The sequence below is a fragment of the Convolutriloba macropyga genome, chromosome 1 (genome assembly GCF_964194025.1).
Source record: "Convolutriloba macropyga chromosome 1, txConMacr16.3, whole genome shotgun sequence".
NCBI lineage: Eukaryota > Metazoa > Xenacoelomorpha > Acoela > Convolutidae > Convolutriloba > Convolutriloba macropyga.
Genome location: NC_134468.1, coordinates 74,954,267 through 74,982,089, shown reverse-complemented (window position 1 = coordinate 74,982,089; position 27,823 = coordinate 74,954,267). Strand labels below are relative to the sequence as shown.

Genomic DNA, 27,823 nt, shown 5'->3' with positions numbered 1-27,823 from the left:
ACATCAGTTGCTCAGCAAAGCAATTCAAAATGAACAGAGTTAGTACAAAAATGGATGTCAGAAATAGAAACGGGATAAACCCATGAAGCCCAATTTTAGATGCCCGCTATTTGAATGTCGTTCCTATAAGTCTTATTTACCATCTCTAATGCTTATTGTTATTGATAGGAGCACCTGTAGCCTCTCTCTAAGAAACAGAAGTATGTTCAACTACGGAATGCCTTCAAAATAAATCGGACTTAAAAAAATGTTTTTGTACAAAAATCTTTCTTTTTCAATATCTTCTGTTATTTCAATCTCAATCTTGCTTATTGGAATCAACGGCGGCTATTTTCCGGCAATCTGCCGGGTATGTTTGCTATAGCTGCGAAGCTGTAAGCTGAGCGGAGCTACATTGCGGTGCTCCTGGTTTTTACGACTCGAAGAGCGAGTATTGGTTCTCTTAAGGTTTTTACGACTCGAAGAGTAGTACTGGTTGTAAGTTTTTTCTACCGGAAGTACTATTTTTTCTGAGCGAGAAAAGTATTTTGATCATGGGTTTCAATCAGTGAATGACTTTTTGTCTATGGAAAGTGTTTTTTGAGAAGAATACAGCATATAGATAACGATTTTTAGCCGTTTTTTCGTCCAATTGGCCCAATTTTTGCATAATTTAGTTTTTTGTAAAATTAGTTTTTAATAGAAGCTGTATCAATATATCAACCTGCAATTGATGCCACAGTGGTTTAGAGAGTACAATTCTAAATGAGCACATATTTTCCAATTTTTTTAATTTGTGGGTCTATATTAATTTCTTCATTTTTGGATCTTGGAGCGATCTTTTTTTCAAAAATCAGTGCATATGATAATTTACCTTCGATATTTCATGCACTGAATGCATCCTTATAGGGTGAGTTGTCAGGGATCTTTTTTCACTATTTATTAATAGCCGCACAGCGATAGCTGGGGCTATTATTGGCCTTCTCTTGGTTTTTTTTTATTTCGTCGTCATGATTTTTACGACCATATGACGTCACAGCCACTTTTTGTTCATTCGTTCATGCAATTTCAACTGAATTGCATGTGTGACGTCATTTTTCGCTCTTAGTGGAGCGAGGTTTTTTGTTCATGTGCGTGATTAAATTTTTAGTCACACTTGACTTACCTCACTCTCAAAAATGACTTCCTCGCTTTAAAATTGACTTTTATTTACTTTAATTCAAAGAGATAAGGTCAAATGGGTGTATGTCACTCTAAATGAAGGTTATTTGAGATCAGCTAATAGAGGCAGCAAAAACTTATACAGATTTTTAATCAAAATATAACAGATCAGCCTTCAATGAAAAGAAGAATTTTCTTGGTCTGTCTTTTTTACTGTTTTTTTTAGACTGCCGATCTACATATCGATTGCGGCTTTTTTCTGGCAATCTGCCAGCTATGTTTGAATAATTTTGTGCCGTTCAAATTTTTGAAATTCTGCAAAATCTTTTAAATGCTATTTTAAATATTTTTGATAATTTTATCAAAATATTTTTTCGTTTCCAATCTTTGAACTTTTTTTCTACATTTGAATCTATACAGGAGAATATCTATATAAATTCATGCTAACAAAGGTAATGAAATTGTTTTTTTATTTTTATTTCAAACTTTAAAAAATCAAGCACTGTTTGTTTTTAATTGCTCTTAAACGAAGTTTATTGCAATTATATTAGTCCTGTTGGTCTTTGTTTTTTGTAATCAAAAACGGGATAAACAGGTACCGCCCAGCGGGCATTAAGTGTCTTTCAGCTCACTAGTCTCCAAGTATGCGATTCACAAACTGTTTTAGATTTTTATTTTTTGGTGTGATGGGCGGTTCTTAGAAGTTGACCCCCTTACCCAAATCAGCCCCCCCCCCCCCCCCCACTTCACCCCTGCACATCGTTCAGGGCGGCAGGGCCCCGTGCAAGCCAATAACCCCCGACCACCTTTGCTGCCCCTAACCCCCCACCACTGTTGCCCCCACACCCCATCAGCCCCCGATGGTGCACCCCCGCTGCGCTCACCTCACGCTCCATCATATAAGCCAACGTAAGCCTCACTGAACCGTGGCTAGCTACTGATGAAGCCAACCGGTCGTTTGAGAGCAATGCGCCCAACTTGAGTCGGTTATGTCTTCATGGTTTTGTTTCTGTCCTTATTCTCCAAATTCTAGCATGCATCAGTCTCATTGTCCTGAGACCTATAGTTCTAATCAGCTCCGCTTTTATCAGTTGTTAAGAAATAATGATTTTAGCCTTTTTCTGGGATTTTTATTGTTTTGCAATTGATTTCATTTGACATAGTGTAGAACTGAGAATTTTCATGAAATGCCGGTTAAACGTTTTGACTTCTAATTTTTTTTAAATTGTTTTGGGTCTTAATTTTTATTTCAAACGTTTTTCACTTCATTTTGTTTCTTTCGTCTTTTTGGCAATTAATTTGAAAATTTCTCGAATATTTTGCTGATTATTAGTCTTGCAATCTTTGGCCCATTGTATGGTTTTATGGAATTTATTAATAACTGCATTAAAGCCTCATGCTTCTTCTTTTCACTGTTTAGAATGCATTTTTTTGCTTGTCTCTTTAGGCAATTTGTTTTAAAACATTGAGAAAATATACCCATGCTTTTCCTCATTTTTTCACTTCAAAAAGAGATGTTTGAGCTCATTAAGGCTCGGCTAATATTTTTTTGTGGTTGGAAAACTTGCTTTCATTGCATTAAAGAACGTTTTGCGTTTGTATATGTTTGTGTACTACTTGAATATAAAATGAATTTCTAGTTTTTTATGTAAGTTTTTTCTGGAAATTTTTCTTTTTCTTTGTTTTAAGACTGTTTTTTTCTCGGCATTGACGCCTTCTGCAAGGAGCTATTAGCTATTTGGTAAGCCAGCTTTTTCGGAGGATAACAGTTGAAGTAGTTTCTGGCTCTTTTCCGGCTATCTTTTACCGGATTTACTATTGGTTCAGACGGCGTTTTGGTCTAAAAGCGAAGAAAAATTGCCGAGTGAACTACTTTTTGTGAGCGAGAATTTTTTTTCATGCGCTTCAACCAGTTGATAATTTTGTGAATATGAAGTGTTTTTTGATAGAATGCCGCTATAGAATGCCGAGTTTAATAGTATGTTTTGTATTCTAATTGAGCTTATATTTTGCAGTTTTATTCATGTGGCTTTTTAAAGTTAATTTTATTTTGATCTTGAAGCAATCTTTTTTCAAAAATTAGTGCTTTTGGCAATTTACCTTTGATGTTTAATGCATTGAATGCCTCCTTATAACTTGAGGTGTCAGGGATCTTTTTGTAAAATTATTTGAGGTTCAATAATGAAATCATTTTCCTAAATGCTATTTTGAAAGTTCTTTTGGCAATTTTATTGCAAAATTTTTTTGTTTGAATTGTTTGAACTATGTTTCTACCTGTTGATATATACAGAAAGATAGATATATGATTTTACGCTAATAAGAGAAATTTAGTTGTTTTCCTATTTCATGTTTTTTGTTTTTAAAAAAATTTGACTTTCGAAAATCAAGAACAAGTGTTCTTTTTTTAACGTTTTTCCGTCATTATTTTTTTTGCCAGTCTATCATTTTCTTGAGACATATATTTCTAATCAGTTATGCTTTTGTCAGTTGATAAAAAATAGTGATTTTAACCATTTTTAGGTTTTTGTTTGCAATTGATTTCATTAGAGAATTTGCTTGAAAAGCCGTTCAAATAATTTTTCTTCTTGTTATTTTCTAAGAATATTTTTTGAGACTTAGTTTTGGTTTTAAACGTTTTTTGCCTACATTTTGTGTTCCTTTTGTCTTTTTGGTGATTAATTTGATAATTTTATCGACTATTTTGCTGATTTAGTGTTTTTGCAATTTTTGGCCCATTGTGTTGGTTTTTTTTCGAATTTTTGGTAATTGCATTAAAGCGCTATGCCTGTAAGTTCTTTTTACTACAATGGATGCAAGTTTCTTTTGCTACAAAGTGTTCTCTTTCTATGCAATTTGACAAAAACTTGAGAAAGTTTATACAATTTTCTCATTTCTTTTCTTCAAAACTAGAGATATTTTGTGAGGTCATTAAGGCTTGGCTAATATTTTGTGGTTGGATTAATAGTTTTGTTTTAATTGCATGAGACAACGTTTTTCGTTTGTATGTCTACTTGTACATCATGAAAAAAATCGAAATTTCCTTTTTTTTTCATTTTGTCTGACAATTTTTCTCTTGTTCTTTGACTCTTCGGGCTATATTTTTGTATCGTCGTCTGACACTCTTTTTCGTTTTACATTTGTCCATGCAGCAAAGCGGAAAGTCAGGTTTTCTGAATTAGTTCTCTCTTTCGCAGCAACGGCATTTGCGTGCGTGACGTCAATTCTCACTCTCTCTCTCTCTCTTTAGCTAACGTTTTTAGCTCATTTGCGTGATTAGATTTTGATCATACGTGACTTACCTCACTCAATAAAATGACTTTTGAACTTCAGAGCCTAAGTTAAATTTGAATTAGTTTAAGGTCAAAGGAACTCATATGTGTAATAAAGATCCCTAATGAAAAGAATTCTCCGCAATAAATTTTCACAAGGATTATTACTTTATCGGTGAATTTTTTTCACATAGCTTTTTTAGCGTCGTCGATAACATTTCAACTCATATCTGTATCAATTTCTATCTCTATTATACGGCCCGCAAGTCAATTCTTTCGCATGTGATCTGGCAATCTGTCCGCTATGTTTTAGCGCATTTTGAAAAATAGTTCAACCCCCCTCTCGTTCAAATTAAAGTATAGTGTTAATTGCTATTAAACAATGGTAATTTTGGACAACACTAATTTCAATAAATCTGCAGTAAGGTTATAAGAGAAATCTTTTCCCTCTTTTGTTGTGTAGTTCTCTTATCTCAGAAAATAGGATGGAGGACAGAATTAGATTAACAAGCCTTTTTAATCGCCTCGTCAACTCAAGCGGCTTTTATTTAGACAGAAGTTAACTTAGTTCGCTTTGCATTTTCACAGTAACATAAGTGGAACAATCAAGATTGGCGGCACTCAATTTACGGCAATTTTAAATTTACGGAGATTTTTGTAAAAAAAAATGCGAAAAATTGCTGTCAAAATCAGATTCTTATCTAAAGCGCAGAAAAATTGGCCAATAAAACAATTTGTGCGAGGTTATTGTAACTGAGTGATACGTTAGAGCAAATATAATTGATTTGAATACTTAAAGTATCAAGCATTTAGCAAAATTAACTGACTGTTCTATAATTACCCACCAAATTAGACCCGTTATTAATGCTTTGAAAAATGCTGGTTCCTATCTGTAAAGACTTCAAAAGAATTTTTCATCTATTATTTTAGCTTTCGTTTCTGTTCGAATTTTGTTTCTTCTTAGCAAGAGTTTTACACGTTCGTGTAATGCATTCTTGCACGTTCGTGTCAATATACTAGTTGGATTCCGTTAAATTTTCTTCATTTTGTCTAAGCTATTAAGCTATTTGGTAATTGAATCATTTTCTTTAACGTGGAGGTGCATTTAGTTTTGGACCATACTCAAAAACGTTGTTTTTGTGTATTATGTCCTAAAATAGGTGATAGTTTATTATTTACTCTCCAAAGAAGTAGCAATTATGTTAATCCTGTTAGTCTTATTTTATTTTTTGCAAGAGCATTTTTTTAGGTCTGAACCATTTGACTTTTCGTCCTCAAAAAGGGGATAAACAGGTAGCGCTCAGTAGGCATTAAGTTGTCTTAGAGCCTTTCAGCTTACTAGTCTCCAATTAAGCGATTCACAGAAGCTGTTTTGGAGACGCATGTTGTGAAGGGTACTTCTTAGAGGTTGACCTCCTACAACTCCCAGCACACATCAGCCCCCCCCCCGCCACTTCAACCTCCTTCCAATCCCCACCCCTTTACATCGTTCAGGCCGGAAGGGCCCCGTGCAACCAAAGACCCTCTCCCAGCTTTGCTGCTCCACCCCCATCAGCGCCCCTCCGGTTCACCCTCTCCCCCCACCCCCCCCCCCCCGAAATGCGATAGAAAATGCTGTCAAAATCAAATTCTTGTTATCTAAAGAGCAGAAATTTTGCCAATAAGACAATTTGTGCGAGGTTATTGTAAATGAGTGACACAGTAAAGCAAATTTTATTGATTTGACAACTTTACGTATTAATCATTAGCATAATTGACTGACTGTCTTATAATTACCCGCCAAATTAGACCCGTTACTAATGCTTTGAAAAATGCTGGTTCCTATCTATAAAGGCTTCAATACAATTTCTTGTCAATTGTTTTAGCTTTTGTTTCTTTTCAAATTTTGTTTTTTCTTAGCAAGAGTTTTAAACGTTCGTTTAATGCATTCTTACTCGTTCGTGTAACGCATTCTTACACGTTCGCGTCACTATACTAGTTGGATTCCGTTAAATTTTCTTCATTTTGTCTAAGCTATTTGGAAATTGAATAATTTCTTTAACGTGGAGGTGCATTTATTTCTGGACCATATTCAAAATCGTTGTTTTTGTGTTTTATGTCCTAATATAGGTGATAGTTTATTATTTGCTCTCAAAAGAAGTCTGTAGCAATAATTCTAGTCCTGTTTGTCTTTTTTAATTTTGCAAGAGCAATTTTTAGGTCTGACCCATCTGACTGTTCGTCCTCAAAAAGGGGATAAACAGGTAGTGACCAGCCGGCAATAAGTTCTCTTAGAGCCTTTCAGCTTACTAGTATCCAAGTATGCAATTTACAGAAGCTGTTTTGGAGACTTATACTTATTGTGTGAGGGATGCTTCTTAGAGATTGACCCCCACAACTCCCCCACCACACACACACACACACATCAGCCCTCCTCACTTCAAACCGAACACCCTCCTCCCAAATCCGCACCCCTGCACTTCGTTCAGGCGGGAAGGGCGTCGTGCAGCCAAAGACCCCCTCCCACCTTTGCCGCCCCCACCCCGGTTCACCCCCACCTGCTGAGCTCACTTCAGGCTCCTTCAATTAAGCTCAAGCTAGCCTCACTAAACCGTGGCTAGCTGCTGACGAAGCCAACTGACCGCCGTTCGTTTGAAAGAAATTCGGCCGACGTTAGTCGGTTATGTTTACAATAGTAATTTTTACTTTTATTCAATCTGCTGCCTGTTACATTTCTAATGTAGGCAGAAGTCAAGCACTGCAACTGCTGGTAGTTTTATTCAAGAATCACAAATAGGCTAATTTTAGGTTACTAAGATGAAGTTGATTTATCTCTCTTGCGTGAAATTACTGTATTTAGTAGCAATATTTTACAGTTTATTGATTGTAACAATTATGGTAGTGCTGTAGGTAATTACGACTTGAAGAGGAGTATTGCTTTTTTACATGTTTTACGACTCGAAGAGAAGAGGAGTATTAAGGTTCTACAGATTCTGACGCAAAATTGTTCATGACTTGAACTTCTGTTTTAGAGCGTTGACTTCTGTTGTCGAACATTGGACTTTAACCGTCGCGTAGCTACTAATTCATAGAGATTGTGAATTATTAGTAAAACTCAATGTGAAATGGTCATTATGCGAAGTTTTCTTCCGATAAAAGCCTCTTCTCCCTATTCAATTTACAGACACCACGCCCCTACCCCTAAACTAAAAGCCGTTGCCTAATTTTTGAAAACCATGTCTTCAATTTCAATAGGCTATTGTTTTTGTTATTTTGATAGAGTTGGTTTTTGGTTTCTGATTTTAGGTAGGGTTGTGTTTGCAATTATATTGCGCGACTCTTCAAGTTGTTTCCGGTATTCGATCGACTCTTTTTTTAAGCTGAAGTAAGATTGTTCATGACTTGAATTCTGACTTCTTTTTCGAACTTTTACCTTCGTTTTTGAACATTGACTTCTTGTTTCGAATATTGGACTTTAACAGTAGCTTAGTTTGTAATATACAGTAATTAGGAACTATGGTTATATTCAAGGTGAAAAGGTTATTTTAAGATTTTTGATCCCATATAAGTCCCTCGCACCTATCCAAAGTACGGGCCAACCGCCTTCCCGCTCCCCACCTACGCCCCATCTATCCCCATACCCAGACTGCTGGTAAATTTCAAGGCCAAAAAAGGTAAATTTGAGCAGTTTTGGTCGCATAACAGTCCCCGCCCTATGCAAACTATAGAAAACTTCCTATCTCACCCACCCTCCACGCCGACTACTACCCATCTACCCACCCCAAAACTTAACCCACCCCCAATTTAACCTCCCCTTACTTCCTTCACCCACAAGCCTCCCCACAACGAACACTCCCCACAACCCTCGTTTGAGAGCAATTCGCCCGACGTTGGTCGGCTATGTTTTGTATAACTCCCAATTAGCTCAGATTAAACTATTATCATTTGACGCATTGACGCTTAAAACCTAATTATGTCGAAAATGGACAATCTTTGATCTGCAGTCAGCAAGTAGTTTTCTCTGATATATGCGACCATCAGTCAGCCATGGTCTTTAATTTAAAGTTCTCTAGTTCCCAGTTATACTCTAAAGAAGCTTGTATTAATTCGTGGGCGCTCAAACGGTTATTCTTTTGGCGCTATGAATGAGGTCGATTGTTCGTTTCCGATAAACAATGGAGGTTTGAAATGTAATTCTTTTTTCCTCATGAAATGTTATTCCTTTTTTGTTAAGAATCTATAATTTTTCTCGCGGTTGCTACGAATCAGGTCATGATAATTAAAAGAAATCTTAAACAACAATGCATCTCCATATGATTAAGCGGGCAGAATTGAGATTAATAAAAATCTGCTGTTCAGTCTGCACATCAATTCAAGGTAAAAGGCGCGTAAGGTAGCAATTAGTTGAGTCGATCCATAAACAATAACGTCTCTAAGTCAAATTTGTAGTTAATATATAACGGCTGCCAGAACAACTTCAATTGAATTAAATCTACATCCCTGTTTTCGTAGATTACTTTTGGAAGATCCACACAATGCATTTTTTGGTATTATGTGGATTTTCTTTGTTATGCAATTTTTTAAAATTCCTGTGCTATTTATCAAGTTGCTCAGTTTCATGATGAAAGTGACCAGACCCTTATATATGTGCGCAAAATTGAAGCTGAGTTGTTTTTGATCATTAAGAGGCAGGCAAACTCAGAAAAGATATCCAAACGAAATAAACTGATAAAAATTACAAGTAATTATTTTTTGTATTTTTAGCAGATAGGTTTCTATACCTTAGAACAATTTCAAATTTCTGCTCGGTTGCAGTAAATTGAATAGATTTTTAACTTCCCCATAAAATTGGTTCATTAAGATTTTCTCGTAGTAGTGGCTGTGCCTACTTTTTCATTGAGTCTGCGGTGCCCTTTCTTGCCTAGCCTTCTGTTTCAGAATTTTTGAAAATTTTTGAAAATGCGCTTGGCTATTTGGAGCTTTAAATTGTTTTTTGCACTTCATTAATTGCTCTCGATCGAAGTTTGAAGCAATTATTTCTGTCGTGTGGCTTTTATGCAACAATTTTGCTTGACAGTTTTGTTATGGAGTGTTGTTTCGCTTAGTGATTAATTGCTCTCCAAAGAAGTTTGTAGCACTAATATTAGTACTGTTTGTCCTTTTAAGCAATTTTTTGCTTGACTGATTTTTCGTCGGACCCATTTGACTTTTCGTCCTCAAAAACGGGATAAACAATTACAGCCCAGCGGGCATTAAGTTCTCTTAGAGCTTTTCAGCTCACTAGTCTCCAAGTATGCGATTCACATGCTGTTTTGAAGACCTAGACCTATACTTATGCTGTGAAGGGCGGTTCTCTGAAGTTAAACCCCCTTCCCCTGATCAGCTCAGCTCCCCCCTCCCCCCACTTCACCCCCCATCCCTAAGGGCTCCGTGCATCCAAAGACGCACTCCAACCGCTCCCCCCACGGTGCACCCCCTCCCCCCACCAGCTGGGTTCACCTCGAGCATCTTGAATCAAGCTAAAGCTAGCCTCACTAATCCTTGGCTTGCTACTGACGAAGCCAAGTGGTCGTTTGAGAGGAGTTCGCCCGACGTTAGTCGGTGATGTTTTGACATTCCCTTGCAGAAAACGATGTAAATTGGTAAAGCCCTGGGGCATTAAGGCCCGGTGTAGTTCTTTTAGGAATTTTGTATGCTCTAATTTTATTGTTCACTGAAATTGGCGAGGAAGCAGAGTATAGTGGTAGAACGGAAAATTGAGTTGGTTTGACCCCCTCCTCGACTTGGCTACCCCGTCCTCTTTTTCTGCCCTCTAATCCTATATGCGGTTGTGCTCTATAACGTTAAGTGAGCTTCGATCAAAGCCAACTTTTTTAAACAATAATCGGTTTTGTTTATCTTGTTTTTTAATGCATTATTTTTTATTGTGCACCTCCCCCGCACTTTTGCACTAGTTCTCTCACAAAGACACCATTATGTCTTGTGGTTCTTAAAAGCAAGCAACAATCATTTGAATTAGATATATTGTCTTTATTATCAACGTTTGTTTTCTCCCTGAGCGTTGTTTTGTTGATGCCAGCGGCAGTTTGCTAATAATTTTTTAACCCACTTTTTTTGGCCACAAGCAATATTTGTTTGACTGTTTTCCAATTTTACAGCTTCCTTCGCCAACTTGTACACTTGCACTGTTTGTTGCGCGTGTTGGGTTTTCCACAGTTTTTCCCGCGAGGAACGTTTTTATAGTGAGAATGAAGTCTTGCTGCTATTTTGAGTTGTATATGGCAACTGCCAAGACAAAGGCTTCTCGTAGCAGTCCCCTGAGCTAATCACAAAGAGGACGAAATCAAAGGTGTTCCAAGTGTTATCAAAATTTTGCAGTTCCTGAGAAAATATGGAGTCTTATTGGCTCGAAACGATTAAATAATGTTACTGCTCCCTCCAAGTTTTAGATTTGTTAATTTTCAATTAAAGTTCCATAGAATTGCGAATTGAAGTAAAAGATTGAAACGCCATGTGGTTTTTGCCGAAGTGTCTCACTGCCCAAAAAATTTGCTGTTAAATGTTTTATAAAAAATTGGGTCGTGGAAAATTTTGGAACAAAAAATAAACTCTAAACAACCGGAATGTTTTTTTTTGGAAAAGCTTTGAATTTAAATACTTTGGGCAGCACTACGCTAAGAGAAACCCTGAGTTTTTCTCATAGGTTTTTTTTCGTTTTCTATTAAATAAGTGAACAAAGAACAATAATTCTAACTCGAATTAAATTTCAACAGCAGTTATAATTTCAAGTATGTTCCTCCTACATAGAACTGCAAATTCAAATAAAAGATTGAAACGCCATGTGGGTTTTGCCGAAGTGTCTCACTGCCCAAAAAATTTGCTTTCAAATGTTTTTTTTTCAAAAATTTGAGTCGTGGAAGGTTTTGGGTGAACAAAAAAATAAACTTTAAACAGCCGGAATGTTTTTTTTTGCAAGAGCTTTGAATTTAATTTTTTTTGGGCAGCACTACGGTATGAGAAACCCTGAGTCTTTTTCTAGGTTTTTCTCGTTTTCTATTAAATTAGTGAACAAAGAACAATAATTTTAACTCGAGTTAAAATCTCAACACCAGTAATATTTTTTAAGCTTACTCATAATGAAACATTAGGGCAGTGCTACGCTCCGAGCAAAAAACCAAATGTTATTTTCAGCTTGTTGTTTTTTACATTAAATTTGAGAAATAAGGACTAAATTGAATTTCTTGGGCTCACTGATCTGATGAAATTCTTTGACACTGTTAATTGGCAATTTATTTAACAAGCAGTTTATTTTAGAACAGAAGTTTCGATTATATATTCAATTCATTTTCGGCCTCTAAATGAAACTATTAGAAACACTGATGTCTCTAAAATATGTCCGTTTTTGTGCAACAAAAAGGACATGCTAAACTTTGCCAGTTTCTCTAGACAGTATGAGTTAAGTCCCGTCAAGTAGGTTCCTCATACTTTCTCTGCGAGCTATTTTTGCTGAGCTTTTTTTACTTGTCAAACAAAAGTGTTTTTCTTTACCTTAGTGCACGGTTTGTTCAACGTTTTGTATGAAATCTGTTTGAGTTCTCTGAGGTAGTTTCATCTTTCTCTAATTTTGCTCAAAATGATTCTAAGATGCAGTTGCTCAGCAAAGCAATCAACGTTGAACAGGCAGTATCGAAGAGCGAAAGCAAAAAATATAAGATAAATAGATAAATACCAGATTTTGGTGCCGAGTATTTGAACTATGTTCTGACTATCAAATATGTGGAAACAGGAGAATGGTTTTTTGCCTATTTTTTGAGCTTTTGATGCAATGACCCAGGTCGAATTAAAATCCAGCATTATCAACAGAGCCGCATCGCCTACTTAAATTGTCCTTATCATAATGATCATAGAAACAAACTGTCATTGCAAACATTTTTGTTTTAATCAATTGGTGCCGAACTTTTGCATCTAGTCACCTTATTTACTAGGCGCCAGGCAATTGAGAAATAAGTTACGTGCTGCATGAGATAACAAATTTTATTCATTGAAGGGTGATCGAGTCAACTTTGATGACCTGGGCGACCAAAAGTTGTGTAATAACATTTGATCGAAATCCAAAGTCATTTTTACATATGATTTTTTATATCTGCGAAGCTGCAAGCTGAGCGGAGTTATATGCGGTGCTCTTGGTTTTTTACACCTCGAAGAGGAGTATTGGTTTTCTATCGGTTCTTTTTTTGTTTTTGTTTTTACAGGAAATGGTTTCATGCGGCATTTTGACTCAAAGGCAAAAATGATGAAAACTGTCATGCTTAACAGGTGTTTGCTACGCGAGAGAAGTTTTTTTGATCATACGCTGCGTTCATTGAATGACTTTTTGACTTTTTTGGATTGTTTTTGGTAGAACGGCGCATATAAATAACCGTTTTAAGTTGTTTTTTCGTCCATTTGGCTTCATTTTGTTTTGTAATTTGGATATTTGTTGAAATAATTTTTGACCGATGCTGCAATTATATATAAGTTTCTGCCAGAAGGTTTTATGCCAGAAGGTTTTGCATAGCGTAATACTTCTTGTGTAAAATTGGCACATATTTCTCTAAGTGTAAAATTGGCACATATTTCTCATGTGTATAGTTGAATTTTGGATTTTGTTTATTAATTTCTTCATTTTTGGATCTTTGAGCGGACTTTTTTCTAAGCAATCAAAGTAAATGACGACGTTCGTTTGGCAATGCTTGCTTTGAAAAAATTCTTTTGAACATGAAGTATATTTTTATAAAATTGTACACATACTAATCAGTTTTTTGAAACTTTTGTCCAAAATTCTTTGAAGAGCAAGATGTCTAATTTCGTGTTGTTAAACATTCATTTGTTTTTGTCTTTTAATCTTTGACTTTCAATGAACATTTATTTCATAATTAGAAGTTATATAAATTTTTGCAAAATAATTTTAATGTTTTGACAGTTCTTTGCAAAGTATTCTATTTTCCCGGAGTCTCCGTAATCTTTTTTCACTATTTTTTTGTAAGAAAGTATGTTGACTTTCTAATGTTTTTCGGTCATGATTGCCGAATAAATATTTGAACTTATTTTTTGATCGATAAGTTTTTTGATTAAGTTATCGCTGAATGTTTTATTAATTTATCGCTGAATATTTTTAATTGCTCTTGAACGAAGTTCATAGCAATTATTGTAAACGTGTGTGTCTTTTTTATGCAAAATTTTTGCTGGACGGTTTTGACTTTTCGAGTGACTTTAACGCCCTTGACTTGCGTTTCGCTTGATATAAAATTTGCTCTCAATCACAATTTCAAGCAGCTGAACTCAATTGGCGGCAATTTAATACTAAAAGTCAAATGAAAATTGTGCCGAAACTGATGCCATTTTTCATTTTAAATCTTAATAGTGGTATATGTTAACCTCTAATGTTGTTATTTGAAGCCCACTGTTGAACTCATTTAGGCTCCCCCCCCCCCCCCCCCCGACTGAAGGAGGCTGCAATTGATTAGAGCTCCCACTAGTCGTTCGAGAGCAATTCTTCCGACGTACAGTCGGTTATGTTTTTACATAGCTTTTTTGAGCGGCGTCGATAATTTCAACTTTTATCTCTGTCTGTTTCTATCTCTATACGGCAAACAAATCAATTCTTTCGCAGCTTTTCCGGCAATCTGCCGATTATGTTTTGATTTTAGACAAGATATTTTTTAATTTGTCCTCTGGGTCATAAATTTGTCAGTTTCATTCGGAGCTCGGAAGATTTGCATTGGAGTTTTCATTTATTTAAGTGCAGACTAATTTTTTTCATTTGGAGTAGTCATCCGCTTAAATGCTTAAATTTTTCAGACTATGTGATGCACAACCAGTCTTCGTCGACGGTGGTGGGCACGGGTGCCAGCGGGGGTAGTGGAGGGGCCTCTTCCTGTGCATGGCACGAGTTGGAGAGTGACCCTGGAGTGTTCACGCTTCTCATGGAGAGGCTCGGGGTACAGGGTGTGCAAGTTGATGAGATCTATGACATCGATGGAGATTTTCCAAGTGGAACAGTATATGGCTTTATATTCCTGTTCAGGTTCGTGTTAACTTGGCTACAATTTTTTTCGATTGCCACAGAAAAGGATTACTGAATGATTTTTTCCTTGTACTGAAATTCAGTAAGGAAATTAGTCGTTATTAGAAATGTAGAAACAAACTGAGTATAATTAAAAGTGGGCTCGAGAACTTCACGAGAGCTATTCAGGCTCTTACATAAAGCCTTCCCTTTCAGGAAAACGCTTAGCTGCTAATCGACGAAAACGAGATGTACTTGGGATTTGAGTCTGGTTTGGCTCGGCAAATTTTCTATATTTTTACAGTAGGAGTTTAGTGAAAAGTACAAATTTTTATTAAAAGGCTTTTTCTGCAAAAGTGTCTGAGTCAAAGTGGTTTGAGATTAGCTGGACTAATTTTAAGTACATTAAACTTTTCTACCAATTTGCTATCTCGAGTCACGGTTCTATTTTCTTTTACTAAGGTTTGTAATTTAACAGTTACCAACTTGTAACTTACATGTATATTACTAGTTACCCTTGTCCATACAAGTTGGTTATAACAGAATGAAAGTGATGCTATGTCTAGTTTGTTTCTTTTGTGACAGGTGGTCTCCTTCTGGTCAAACGCGGATGTCAAGGAGACAAGCTTACCACTTCAACTACGTCAAAGACCTCTCAGAGCTAGAGTCAGTCTATTTTGCTCACCAAGTCAAAGAGAACTCTTGTGCCACTCATGCATTGCTCAGGTTGGTAACTTTGACCACGTTCTCCCATAATATCTTAAGGTTTTCTATAAACTCGTGTTCAGATAGAATGTGCTTCGTTTTTCACTGGTACAAAAATATTTTTGTTCTCAATTGGTTATATAAACTTGTGCGCCTGAAAAAATTACATTTGAAAAAAAATGGCGTAAAAAAGTTTTACGAGTGGAGTTTCCAAAAGATTTAGAGTACGGAAACCTGAGAGAACTGTACCGTTATTTGCCAATTACACCCACATTAACAAGGCGTTCAGATTTTGTAAGCATCAAATGTACAATGAAGTATCGCGATCTCATAAAAAGTTGAGAATAAATGTTTCAGCATAATCATGAATTGTATGTCGAAGATGGAGGTTGGAGATCTGTTGAGTCAGATCCACTCCGAGACAAAGAGTCTGTCCCACTACCAAAGAGGAGTGTATTTCGGACAGCACCCCAAGCTGGAGCAATACCACAACAGCTTCGCCAACAAGAACATCTCATCTGAACAGAGGCTGCAAGGCAAGATGATGAGTCTGTACGCACCCGAGTTGGAAGCTGTGTCCTCAACCTCAACCGTGGATCAGTTTCATTACATATCTTTTGTGCCAATCAACAACAGGTGAGGACGTGGCGTGATAGCCGAGAGGTAAAGTGTGTGATTCACACGCCAATGATTGAGAGTTCAATCCCCTGCCTCCGTGAAGCTGTCTGTGTAAGGATGAGCTCTTACTTAACCATAGCTTCAGGTTGACCATAACCTGACCAATGTTGGCTGCAATGATGGTACCACGTGAAAGTTTCAGACGCAAAAAAAGTGGCCAAAGTCACCAAAAAAGAGCAATGCTGCTCATAAAAAGAACAGTCTGAAATGTGGGGAATAATAAGAAAAAAGGGCAGCGGAGAACAGGCTACTGTAGACCTAATGCTGTTTCGCTGCGATTACGCAGGAAACAAAATTATTAGTTATTATTAAGCATTAATAGCGCACCCAGGTTATATTTAGCTAAATATGAAAACTGTAGATATAAAAATGGTCCAAAAATGGTTGAAATGTGAAGATTTTCCGATTGTGGTGCCATGGCACGCATGATTGCAATTATACCAAATTTCAATGTATGACCATTAGTTAAATAAATATAGACAGTAACTCGCCAACAATTAAAATTATTGACGAGAAGTTGATGAAATATTTGGGCCTTAATTTCAGTTCTCATTGATGTATTAAGATGTACTAAAGCTGATAAGTTTCACAATAGGTTGTACGAGCTTGATGGGTTGAAGCCGCACCCTATCAATCATGGAACATGGACAGAGAGTAGCAATGGCGGAGGAAGTGGATGGGTGGACAAATTCCGCCAAGTGATTCGCGAGAGAGTGCAGACATTTGACTCTGAAGTGTGTTTTAACTTACTCTGTGTCATTCCAGACAGAAGAACTCAAATCAGAAGCAAAATACAATACCTCGAGGTAAGCATTTTTCAATTTTTCAAGGGCGAGATTTCTTGCTGCAACGACGTACCAAAGGTTGATAATTATTTTTCAGATGCATGTTTTTACGTGTCTTTTGTTAACATCTGTGGCCAAATTTATAAAGTAATTTTGTTCGCATCGAAGCAGTAACTGGAGACGGGCTCAGTTGAAAAGAAAAATGAAACTTATTTGAGTAGTAGGGAGAAAGTGGTGTCTGGAGTTTTTGTGCGCATCTGACTTCTTTTTCGGTATAATTTAAAATCTTAACATCAAATTCTGCATAGTTGGTTTTCGATAATTGATGCCAATTTAAAGTTTTTTTTTGTATTTGAAAAAGAGAATTCTTTTTTGCAATACTGGACATTGTTTTACAGCCGCAAAGTGATAGCTGGGGCTATTATTGACCCTCTCTTGGTGTTTCATTTCGTCGTCAAGATTTTTTACGACCACATGACGCGAGATGGGACATTAGGGAAAACTCGATTAGGCGAATGACATTTTTGTAGCCATTAGGCAAAAATACTGAACTTAAGTTTTGTTGAAATTAGGCTAATACAAATTAAAACACCTCAAAGAGATACTTCAAACTCCTTCGATAAATCCACTCTTATTAAGTTGTCAAGTGTCCCTAACAGTCGTCTGTAAATGCAAAAAAATTGTTAAAATTGCATACAAAATGTATGTGTCATAACGGCCCATGGTTTTGTTTTCTAGAACTGACAGGGAAAGAATGGAGAATGTTTAAAATACTTATCAATAGCTTTATTTTAAATAATTTAGAGCCACTAATGCAAAAAACACAAAAATTATGGGAGTTCGTGGTAAAGTACATGTTACAAAATGATCAAAATTTTAAAATTCTTTTCTTTTTTGATAGTTTTTACGCCCTTAATAGCCGCGAAGAGGTAGGGGCTATTATTGGGGACATCTTGGTTTTTTGCAATCCAAAGGATCTGGATTGTTTTAGTGTGCTGTCTTTTTTAAGGTGTGTTCACGCTTTTTTCGGCTTTTTCACTTCAGTGAGAATTCAGATTATGGTGGTGATTTTAGTCACGCTGAAGTACTAAAGGGAGAGAGTTTTAGAGTCGGTTTCGGGTGTGATTTTGTTCAAACTGCCTTTAAAGTGGAGTCAGAAATTTGTGTTTGAACAAATTTTCAATTTTTGAGATGGAGTTTTTTTCACGTGCGTCAATTTGACTTCACTTTCAAATTTTTTCCCTTGATTAGGATACAAATGTGTTCTAATTGCGCCTAGTTGAAATTGATAGAATTCTTCAAGGGGCAGTTGAAACTTTTTATGACCTGAACATTTTTTTTGTCAAAAAACATTAAAGAGTATTTGATGTTGCCCACTTTCAAAAATTGTTTCTGTTGTCTTATCACTTATTATCATCAATGACAGGTCTCATTGGCTGATAATGAGGTGGAAAGGAACCTAATTAATTTGCCTAGTTAATAGCTTATTAGTTTTCATTTCTTTGACTCTTATTTTTAAAAAAATATGAGTTAATTTTTGAGTATTGTTATACTTTGTAATATTTGTTTTATTATTGTTTATTCTCGTCAATAACAGGCCTCATAGGTTGGTAATAGGGGTAATTTAGTCGATTAAATTGTTTGTGTTCAAAGCTGATGTCTTCTATGTCTTTGACATCAACTGTTTTCAAGAATATTATAGAATTTTTAAATTTTGCGAGTTTTTTCTGTTAACTTTTTAAAATCTTACATCTTTGTCTTGTATTGAACTTATTGCTGTCTTATCACTTAACCTCATTAATTTTAGGTCATTTGCGTGACTTACTCAAAAAAATAGCTTTTGATCTTACTTGACGAACTTTTAATTTTTTTAACATTTACTGGTTAAAGATCAATAGTGTGCTTCTAAGTAGTGCCAAACGTATATGCACTAATTCTCTTTTTATGTCTTATAAAAATGACAGTCCGAATCTAACCCAAAAAGTCCAGTGGTCTGTTGGTTTGGTGGTCAGTCTGTCTATCTTATTTCTTTAGTTGTTTTGTTCCACTGAAGGCCACAAGCGTCTATCGCGGCTATTTTCCGGCAATCCGCCGGATTTTTTAGAAGTTATTTCTTATAGTAACTTACTTGCATTATATTACCCAGCAGATGTTGCAGTACCTCCTTCAAGTGTTTAAATTGGTATTCGCCTGAGTTCCACAAAACCTTAGTTCAGAATTTTCGCCTAATGACTACAAAATTCCTTTCGCCTAATCGAGTTTTCGCTTAATATCCTAAACCCCCATGTGACGTCACAATCTGCTTTTGCTCTTTCATGCAATTACAATTGAATGGCATGACGCCATTTTTCACTGTCAGTTGAACGAGTTTTGTTAATTCGCGCGATGAATTTTTTTGTCACGCATTGACTTACCTCTCGAAAATGACGTCCTCACTCCGAAATTGACTTTTCTTTACTTCAATTCAAAGAGGTAAGGGCAAATGAGTGTGTTTCACTCTAATTGAGTGTTATTTGAGAGCAGCTAATAGAAGCAGCAAAAGTTGAACAGAGTCTCAATCAAAATATATCATTTCAGCATTCAAAAAGTTTCTGTTTTGTCTGTTTCTTTTATTATCTTTTTTGAGACTGCTGCTCTACGAATCTTTTGCGGCTATTTTCTGGCAATATGCAGCTATATCGTGCTTTTATCTGCTCTCGGACAAAGTTTGAAGCCATTATTAAAACACGCACGTCCAATTTGTAAAATGCCGAGAATCGGAAGTGTCAGAAGTCAAAATACCAGAAGTTGCTATATTCATAGCGACAGGTTGACTTTCATTGATATTCTTCATTTAAAACGTGCAAGTTGCGTGTTTTAAGCAAGGTTAGGTAACTCAGCATAAGTCACTTTAAAATTTGGGCTTATCTCGATCCTATACGTGGTTTTAGATAAATTCCTGAACTTGTAAACGTGTGTGTTTTTATGCGTGTCACACTATTTGTGTGGCTGTGAGATTGTGTATACTACTTCAGCCGAAGTATTCCATTTCATTTAGGCAAATAAAGAAAATATGATGGAAATCACTCGCCAATTAGTTCGCAAATTTCATCCTTCGTTGACCACCGCCGATGACACAAGAATCCTATCACAGCTCAGGTGTATGTCACCTACCTCAGGCACCCTAATGCAGAAAGGCTTCTTCGACCTCCAGAAAAAGATCACCTGGTTCAAGACTTATCCGGACTTCCTGGCTTCTCCTTTGATCTCTAACCAGGAGAAGCAGCTGTACTTCGAAGTTCGATCCAATCTAGAGTCTCCCCGCTCCGATTTGGTGAGCATTTGAAAATTGTTTTCAGTATTTAGTTGGTGTTAAGAGTTGATGTTGAATTAAATTTTAAATTTGAGCCTCACGACATTGTTTCGAAGGGAATTTTCAGCTTCTTTGTTTAGTTTGATTCTTTTTTATCACCTTTTTTTTATCAGATAACATTTTTGAAAGCACTTCTCCAATTAATAGTTATGTTACTATGGAATTTATCAAGATGTTCTGTATTTCATTTAGTTTATTGTTTCAGGACGATAAAAAATAGCTTGCTGAGCTCTTTTTCCTGTTCAAAAACTTTTTTGACACGCTTGAGATCCATGTCGATGTTCGAATATTATGTAGCGCCTAAACTTTTGACTGGTCTTGCGCTTATTGAGTTGTTTTTTAACCTGAAAGACCTGTGTTTTTTGTTTGATTACTAGTTGATTTCCTAAAAGTTTATTGGCCACGTGATGATGATAATGATGATGATGGTTTATATCATAAAAATTCTTTCCGATTTTACTCATTTCAAAGTTAAGTGGAACAAATTAACTTTTGTGGTCATGGCATATGGTAGTAGATAAGAAATGCAAAACAAGGGCTTTTGCAAAATCCAACGGTCCTGGTATCAGTTTTTCTCGATGGAAATATATATCGGGACACACATTTTTGGAGCAAAAATTTAGAGGGTTTGCGTACTTATTTATGAAAGTAACTCGGAAAAATGACCATTCAAATATTATTCATGTCTACTCTTTTGAAGCCAGCTTATCACAGTAGCAGCAATTTGATAAGGATAGCAAATTTTTTTTAATAGCCGCACAGCGATAGCTGGGGCTATTATTGGCCTTCTCTTGGTTTTTTTACAATTCAAAGAATTTGAATTGTATTGGGGCGCTGTCTTTTTTTTTCAAGATCTGTTCACACATTTTCATGACTTTTGAAGTCAAATTGGAGCAGTGATTTTGGTCACGCCGAAACAGGAAGTGGAGCGAAAAAGCGAGTGGTTTTGCGGCGTGAAATTTTTTTGCTCTAAATTTAAAGTAGAGTGAGAAAACGGTGTTTGAACAAAAATTCGCTTTCTCGCTAGTGGTTTTTGTTCACATGCGGCAATTTCACTTTGATTTTTACTGTTTTTTCGAATTTTTTGGATCGGATTTTTTTCTAAATGGTTTTTCCAATCCATTCATAGACCGTTTTAGGTCTACTTTTTTTTGTTCAATGAGAATTCTTTGAATTGTACGTCAGGACTTGTCCTGCCATGTTTTTTTATTTCGTCGTCATGATTTTTGTTACGACCATATGACGTCACAGCCACTTTTTGTTCATTAGTTCATGCAATTTCAACTGAATTGCATGTGTGACGTCATTTTTCGCTCTTAGTGGAGCGAGTTTTTTTGTTCATGCGCGTGATTAAATTTTTGGTCACACTTGACTTACCTCACTCTCAAAAATGACTTCCTCACTTTGAAATTAACTTTTATTTACTTTAATTCAAAGAGATAAGGTCAAATGGGTGTGTGTCACTCCAAATGAAGGTTGTTTGAGATCAGCTAATAGAGGCAGCAATAACTAATACAGATTTTTAATCCAATTATAACAGATCAGCCTCCAATGAAAAGACGAATTTTTTTGGTCTGTCTTTTTTACTGTTTTTTTTTTTAGACTGCCGATCTACGAATCTATTGCGGCTATTTTCTGGCAATCTGCCAGCTATGTTTAAAATTTTTTTCGTTTCATAAGCCAACGCTTGGTGACAATTTGTCTCATCAGGGGCATTGTAAAATAGACTTAAGAGCAAAGTTGGATCATTCTGTTCGAGTTTTCAATTTTGTTGCCTTGATTTCTGAAACCAGTATTCATAAACAAGTAATTCTGAAACATCTATTTTTAGTGCTCTAAAAGTAGCAGCAGAAATTGTGCTCACTTTAAATATTGGTAATAAAAATTCTCGAACTCTAAAAACCGGAAAGTTATTTTTTGAACATTTTGCCGATTTTTTTCAGTTCTGAGAATAATTATTAACCGTTATTCTGTACGGAATTCCTTACTTTCTTATAGCTTGGCATCACCAGAATTTGGTAACTAGTTTATTTTAACCAGCAGAAGACGAATTTGCAAAAATGCTTTCCAAATCATGTTGCCTTAAAATAAAATATCGCTGACATGTTTTAAGTTAACATTCTTAAAAAACTTTTGATTCTGAGGTTACTTAAAGTCGAGATTTTATTGCATGAGTTTCCAGAGGACCATTCTAGATCCATTTAGCGGTTTTATTGTTCCAACCCCCACTTTAGTGGGGAGGGAGGAACTATATACTCAACTGGTTTTTTTTTGTTCAGTCAGATTTGGCCGATCGATATATTCATCGTAGAGAATTGTGAGTGGTATCATTAAAAAGCCCGTCCAGCGTAGAATACGGAATTAAAAAGATTTTTTCGATTTCTGTTTTTTACAGGGAGTTATCGAGGTTTAAAGTTTTGTGAACATTCGACTGTTTTTGTTCACATTTTCAGTAATTTTTGCTAAAATTTGGCACAATTTCGCTAATAAATTCAAAATAAGTCAAAATTTTTAACGTTAAAGTGTTGCTGTTACCATTAGAGATAGAGAAACGTTGCTGAATTGTTTGATTGAAGATTTTTTTTGGCTAAAATTTTTGATAAAATTTTCAAAATTCAAACTTTTTTCATCAAAAATGGCACAAAATATGCTTTTTTTGGTCCACTTTGTTAAAGTTTGCCAGACTTAGTGACCTAGAATCCTTAACACAGAATCCTTAATTTCAGAAAAAGCACTAGTTGCAACTGGGCGCCGTATGAACGTCTTCTGGAATTACAACTTTTCCGTTTTATGCAGATTTAACTCGATAATTATACAAAATGCATCGTTGTTTTTTTTAATATTTGAAGAATTCCACTCAACAATTGATCTAATTCGCAAAAACTTGGAACACTTGATCGGTTTGCTGGGCGCGCGACAAAATCAGGGAGAGCTTCGATGTTATCATGGGTTCTTAGAATCAGAGACTTTTTAGTTTTTATTTTGATGCTGCCTTTTTTCAAAATATTTTGCTATTGTTTCTTTAATGTTAATTACTGACATTTTTTATTCACGGCTCCGTTAATGACAGCTCCAATTTACGCAAATTTGAGGCGAAATGTAGATACAGTTTGTTTTCAGAGACCCAACGGGTTTTTATGGCTTTGAGGAAGAGTTTTAGTAAAATTTAACTGAATTCTTGTCTTTTGCCTTCAATTGTTATTCTTTTAGTAGTCTGATTTTCAAGTTTAACGACTCAAAGATCTAAATTTCTTCCTCAAGAGGTGCAAGTGGACCTTTTATATTCATTCGGTTGTTACCTAATGTCTCTTATGTTATTGATTGTATTTGTTTTACGGAAATTTCTGTGATTTTTGAACTTGTCAATTTTTTGTATTATTTTAGTCAACATTTTGCTTATTCGCATTAAGTAGAGGTCAACTTTTGGTGGCCGATTGTTTGAACAGAAGGTTTTCTTGTTTTTGGTAGTACGAGTTTTCATACAAAATTTTCTGATTTTTGTGCATAATTGCCCATTTTTGCTGTTGTTTTTGTTTCTTTTGTAAATTGTCACATTATTTGACAATCTAACTGAAAAAGCTTTAAAGCATTTGAAACTGAACATACATATTGTTTTTCATGGTTTGAGGGGCTGCGACACCGTTCTCTTAGAGAAATTGTTGGTAGAGTTTATTTTTGCCCTTTATTTGTTGCTAATTTTTGTTGTCATATGCCAATTATTGTGTAATTAAAGGTCTCAGTGGCCAACTATAGATAAACAAATGAACCTAATAGCTGATATCGGTAAATAGCTCATGTTTGTTTTGACTTTCGAATCAAATTTCTAAAAAAAAGTAATAGTATTCTTCAAATTATCCCTTTTTTTCTTGTTTGCAATTTTTTTCATATTTGCAATTTTACTTAGTTGTATCATTTTCGTAAATTAGCTTCATTATTTAGAGCTCATCTAAGTTTTTGTTCAATCAAACAATAATTTTTCTGTTGTTTAAACGTTTTAAATGATAACTTCAGGGCTTAGACAATTTGTTTCAGAAGAATTTTGTGAAGTTTGGATACTTTTTAGTTTTTGTGATTTTTTGTTGTCATTTTGTGATATTCGTTTGACAAAAAGACATTCTGATGATAAAAGGAAATATTATCTTGTAAATTTAATATCTCCAAAACTGTGGTTTCGTAAAGTTGTTTGTGAAACTTATTAGTTCAGCTTGTATTTAATGTTATTTTATAGTCCTTTGATTTGGTCTCATTAATAACAGTCGCAATCAGTTTTGCGAGTAGTTGCAAGACAAACTGTTTACTCTTTTGGTCGAAATTTTTTGTTTGATTTTTGAAAACATTTGTTAAAACAGAGATTTTTGATATCTAATTTTTGTTAAATTGTAGCTAAGCATCTCTATATAATACAATTCACGTTATTTATCTTTTGAAATACAATTTGCTCTTCATAGCGGTTGTATTTTCTTCAAATGGTCTTTCTTCTTGGAACAACCAGCTTTCTTAAAACCAATTTTCGTGATTTTTGCATATTTGCAACTTTTTTTGTATGTTTTTGTTTTCTTTTCACAGTATCACAATAATGGGCGTCATTTGATTTGCAAATGTTGTCACCTGCAAAAAATGCGAACGATGATCTTTATTGTTTTGAGTGATCAGCTTCAGCTTATTATTTAATTGATTGGGGGACATCGTTTTCGTGCATAATTCTTTGTATAAATTTTTCGTTTTTGCCTGTGTTTGTCGTTATTTTTATAGTCGAATGACATATCCTGGATAATGAAAGGCCTCAGTCGCTCATTTTTGAGGTATAAAAGACTCTCTCAATGATTTCGTTTGATGCGTATTGTTTCTAATCAGTTCGAATTTAATTCTTTTTTTAAGAAAGCAATGTTTTAGTAAACGCATTGAGGAAAAGTCCCTTATTTTGTTCCAAAAAAGTACCGGTTAATCTTCTTTGTATAAATTTTATCTGATGCCATTTTGATTTGGTTATTAGTGGTTTTCAAAAATGGACCAGGAGTTTTGGTCGCAATTAATATTGGTAACATTGATTTTATTGCCGTCTTTTCTGGTAGTCATATTATGGTAGCCACAGGTCTCATAGGCCCTCTAGAGTAGATTGTTTTATTCTTTTAGTAGTTTGTTGAACGATATCTTGATATGTTAATTTTTTTAATCTCATTTGGTAGACAATTAAGTGAAAACTGTAGATGTGCGGGGTCGGAACTTAATGTGCGAACGCACATTGCCGGGCCTCCTTGTTTCTTAAATGATCAATAACATCGGGATTGAGTTAGAGCGCATTCAATTTGTCATCAGTTACTGTTTCAACGGTTACTGCGTACCTTTGAAAGAAATTAGTTTGCGTTGAAAAGAGTGGTTTTTAATAGGCACCCTCATCTTCTCAGCTGGCTATTATTGCGCCGTTAATTTTATTTTTCAAAGGACTGTTTACACATTTGGCGAATAAGTCAAATTGGTGTAGAACGAAACATGAAATTGAGTGAAAAAGAGAGTAGTTTTGCGGCGTGAATTTTTTCGCCACATTTATTGTAAAGTGGAGTGAGAACACGGTATTTGAAGAAGTTTTTTTGTTTTTGAGAGCTAAATTTTGTTTACATGTGACAATTTAACTCTTAGTGTTTTTTGTTTTGAGATTTTATCATGGTGTTTTTTAGCAAATGGTTTTTAAATCGTTTCCAAGTGAATGAAAGGTTTTGTTTTTTGGTTTTGTCAATAAAAATTTCGAATAAAAATTTGTTTCGCTTTACCTCATTTCTTTGTCGCTTTTTTGGCATTTTGCTTGGAATCTTTTTCGCTTCTCTAGTTTAGTTTCATGCTTCGCTCAGTGTGTTCAAAGTGTTGTTAAATGGCAGTTGCTCAGCAATGGAATTTTGAGTGAACGAAGTCATGGAAAACGAAATCAAATATAGAAACGGGATAAACCAATAAAGCCCAATTTTAGATGCCTGCTACTTGAACTTTGTTCTCAGAGGTCTTAATTTCATCTCTAATGCTTATTGGTATTGATGCTGACACTTGTATCCTCTCATTGAGGAAAGGAGTATTTGTAACTACGAAATGAAATAAAAAATATCGCACTTTTATTAAACTTTTTTCGTTCAACTTTTTTTGTTCAAATTAACGGCGGCTTTTTTACGACAATCTGACGGTTTTGTTTTGTGGTAGCAAAAGTTAATTGATTTTGCACCAGATGAAAATTTTGTTTTTGTAGTCGGATACTGAGAATAAGCCAAGTGTGGAAGTCGGTCATGTCAAAATCGATCACTCTGATGCATCACGTGGAACAACTCCGAGTCAAGGACCAACTGATCCAAATGCATGCAAATCTGGCAGTCCCTTGATTAGTCCCTCGGACATAAGCGACAACTTGCCACTGAGCAGCTTGCAAAGAGAAGTGAAACGAGAAGCTCGCGGTTCCAGTCCTTCAGTCGAATTTGATTCGTCATCGGCTCACTCTGTTCACACAAACCTTTTAGCTTTAAACGGTGCCTCCAACTGTAAAATGGAACAGCTATTCGTCGACACCCAAACTCAAAGCAATGGCTCTGAGACACACAAAGATGGATCTGGTCATTTCTTCCTAGCTGCACCTAAGATTCGTCAGCTTATAGAGCTCATAGACGAAGAGGTTGAAAATTGCAAAAATAATTTAAAGGAAGAAATTGCAAGACGGCAGAAGTATGTAATTGATCAAAAACGTCGTAGTCACAATTATCAGCAATTTATTCAGAAGTACTTTGCCTATGCGTTAAAGTATGGTTTGATTGACATTGAAAAGTCTTCGGGCATGTACAGAATTAAGCAGAAAAGCAGCTCTAGTGATAGTAGTGATGCCTCTGCAATGAAGAATGATTCTTGTTTGAACAAGGAAAGAGATTCAGGTACTAAAAGTCAGAATTCATTGGCACAGAACACGGTGGTCAATGGAAGCGTAAATTCGCACAGTTCGTCGTCAACAAGTGTCACTAACAATTCATCCGCCAAGCAACAGTCCAAAGCGACCGTGACGTCAGGCGCTGTGACATCATCAAACGGAAGTACAGTGACCTCTACGAATAATTCTACAATGAATAGCACAGCTACTGTGCGGTCCGCTTCGAGTCCCGTTTTTTCAGAAAATAGGCGGAAAAGTAAAGTGCCCAAAAGAAGATAAATTTAATTTGAGAATTTACAATGTGTGATGAAATAGACATTCGCAATTTTATTTTTGCCATATACTGGTTCGTTTCGAAGTGTTATGTTGATGCAATCGATTGTTTGTTTCCTCAGTTTGTCAAAATTTTCAAATATATATCTTTTATACTGGCTATTTATATGTCTCTTAATGATTTGTCAAATTGATTACGAAATTTATCCTTCTCTCGTAGCAGTAGTCATTATTAATAAAATCTTCATCATAAATTGTGTTTGTTATTTCCTTGTGAAGTCCAGAGATAGCTGAAAACGACAGCCCTTTGAAGGTCCGCTTCAAATTGTCATGAATCATGTCATCCTGGGAGACGACAGGAAACAGTGGACTTTTAGTGCAAAAGTTAAAGCTCAAGCTCAGAGAAGGGGGTCCTTTGCACGGAGCGAACTGTTTTTGTTCAACAAAATGTCACAACGGGTAGATTTGTCGCTTTTTATCGCAATCAATAGCTCTACAATTAAGTTTATATCAATTATTCGAGAATTAGGATCGGGATGGGGCTTCATTTTTTCGTTTCCGTCGACGTTTTTCGTTTCCGTCGGCCCCCATCAGCCCACTGGTGCACCCCCCGCTGCGCTCATCTCACGCGCCTTCAATGAAGTTAATGCTAGCCTCACTAAACCGTGAATAGCTACTAACGAAGCCAACCGGTCGTTTGAG

The 27,823-nt window shown here is 35.7% G+C and overlaps 2 protein-coding genes across 2 annotated transcripts in view; both read left to right on the top strand.

The window, feature by feature from the left end:
- Nucleotides 1-27,823, top strand: part of LOC142342603 (something about silencing protein 10-like) — a 144,676-nt gene that overhangs the window by 19,414 nt on the left and 97,439 nt on the right. The window lies entirely within an intron of this gene.
- LOC142342581 (uncharacterized) lies at nucleotides 14,233-27,375 on the top strand. Its single transcript, XM_075393960.1, has 6 exons — nucleotides 14,233-14,454; nucleotides 15,019-15,159; nucleotides 15,496-15,774; nucleotides 16,412-16,622; nucleotides 19,639-19,914; nucleotides 26,186-27,375. Exons 1-6 carry the CDS (start codon nucleotides 14,237-14,239, stop codon nucleotides 27,125-27,127), a joined length of 2,067 nt encoding a protein of 688 aa, XP_075250075.1. The 5' UTR covers nucleotides 14,233-14,236; the 3' UTR covers nucleotides 27,128-27,375.

Excerpts from the sequence above, each read along its gene's own strand:
- LOC142342581 (XM_075393960.1), top strand. The coding sequence starts at position 14,237 with ATGCACAACCAGTCTTCGTCGACGGTGGTGGGCACGGGTGCCAGCGGG. Across the intron at positions 15,160-15,495 it reads GCCACTCATGCATTGCTCAG|CATAATCATGAATTGTATGT; the intron begins GTTGGTAACTTT and ends TAAATGTTTCAG. Across the intron at positions 16,623-19,638 it reads GCAAAATACAATACCTCGAG|GCAAATAAAGAAAATATGAT; the intron begins GTAAGCATTTTT and ends CATTTCATTTAG.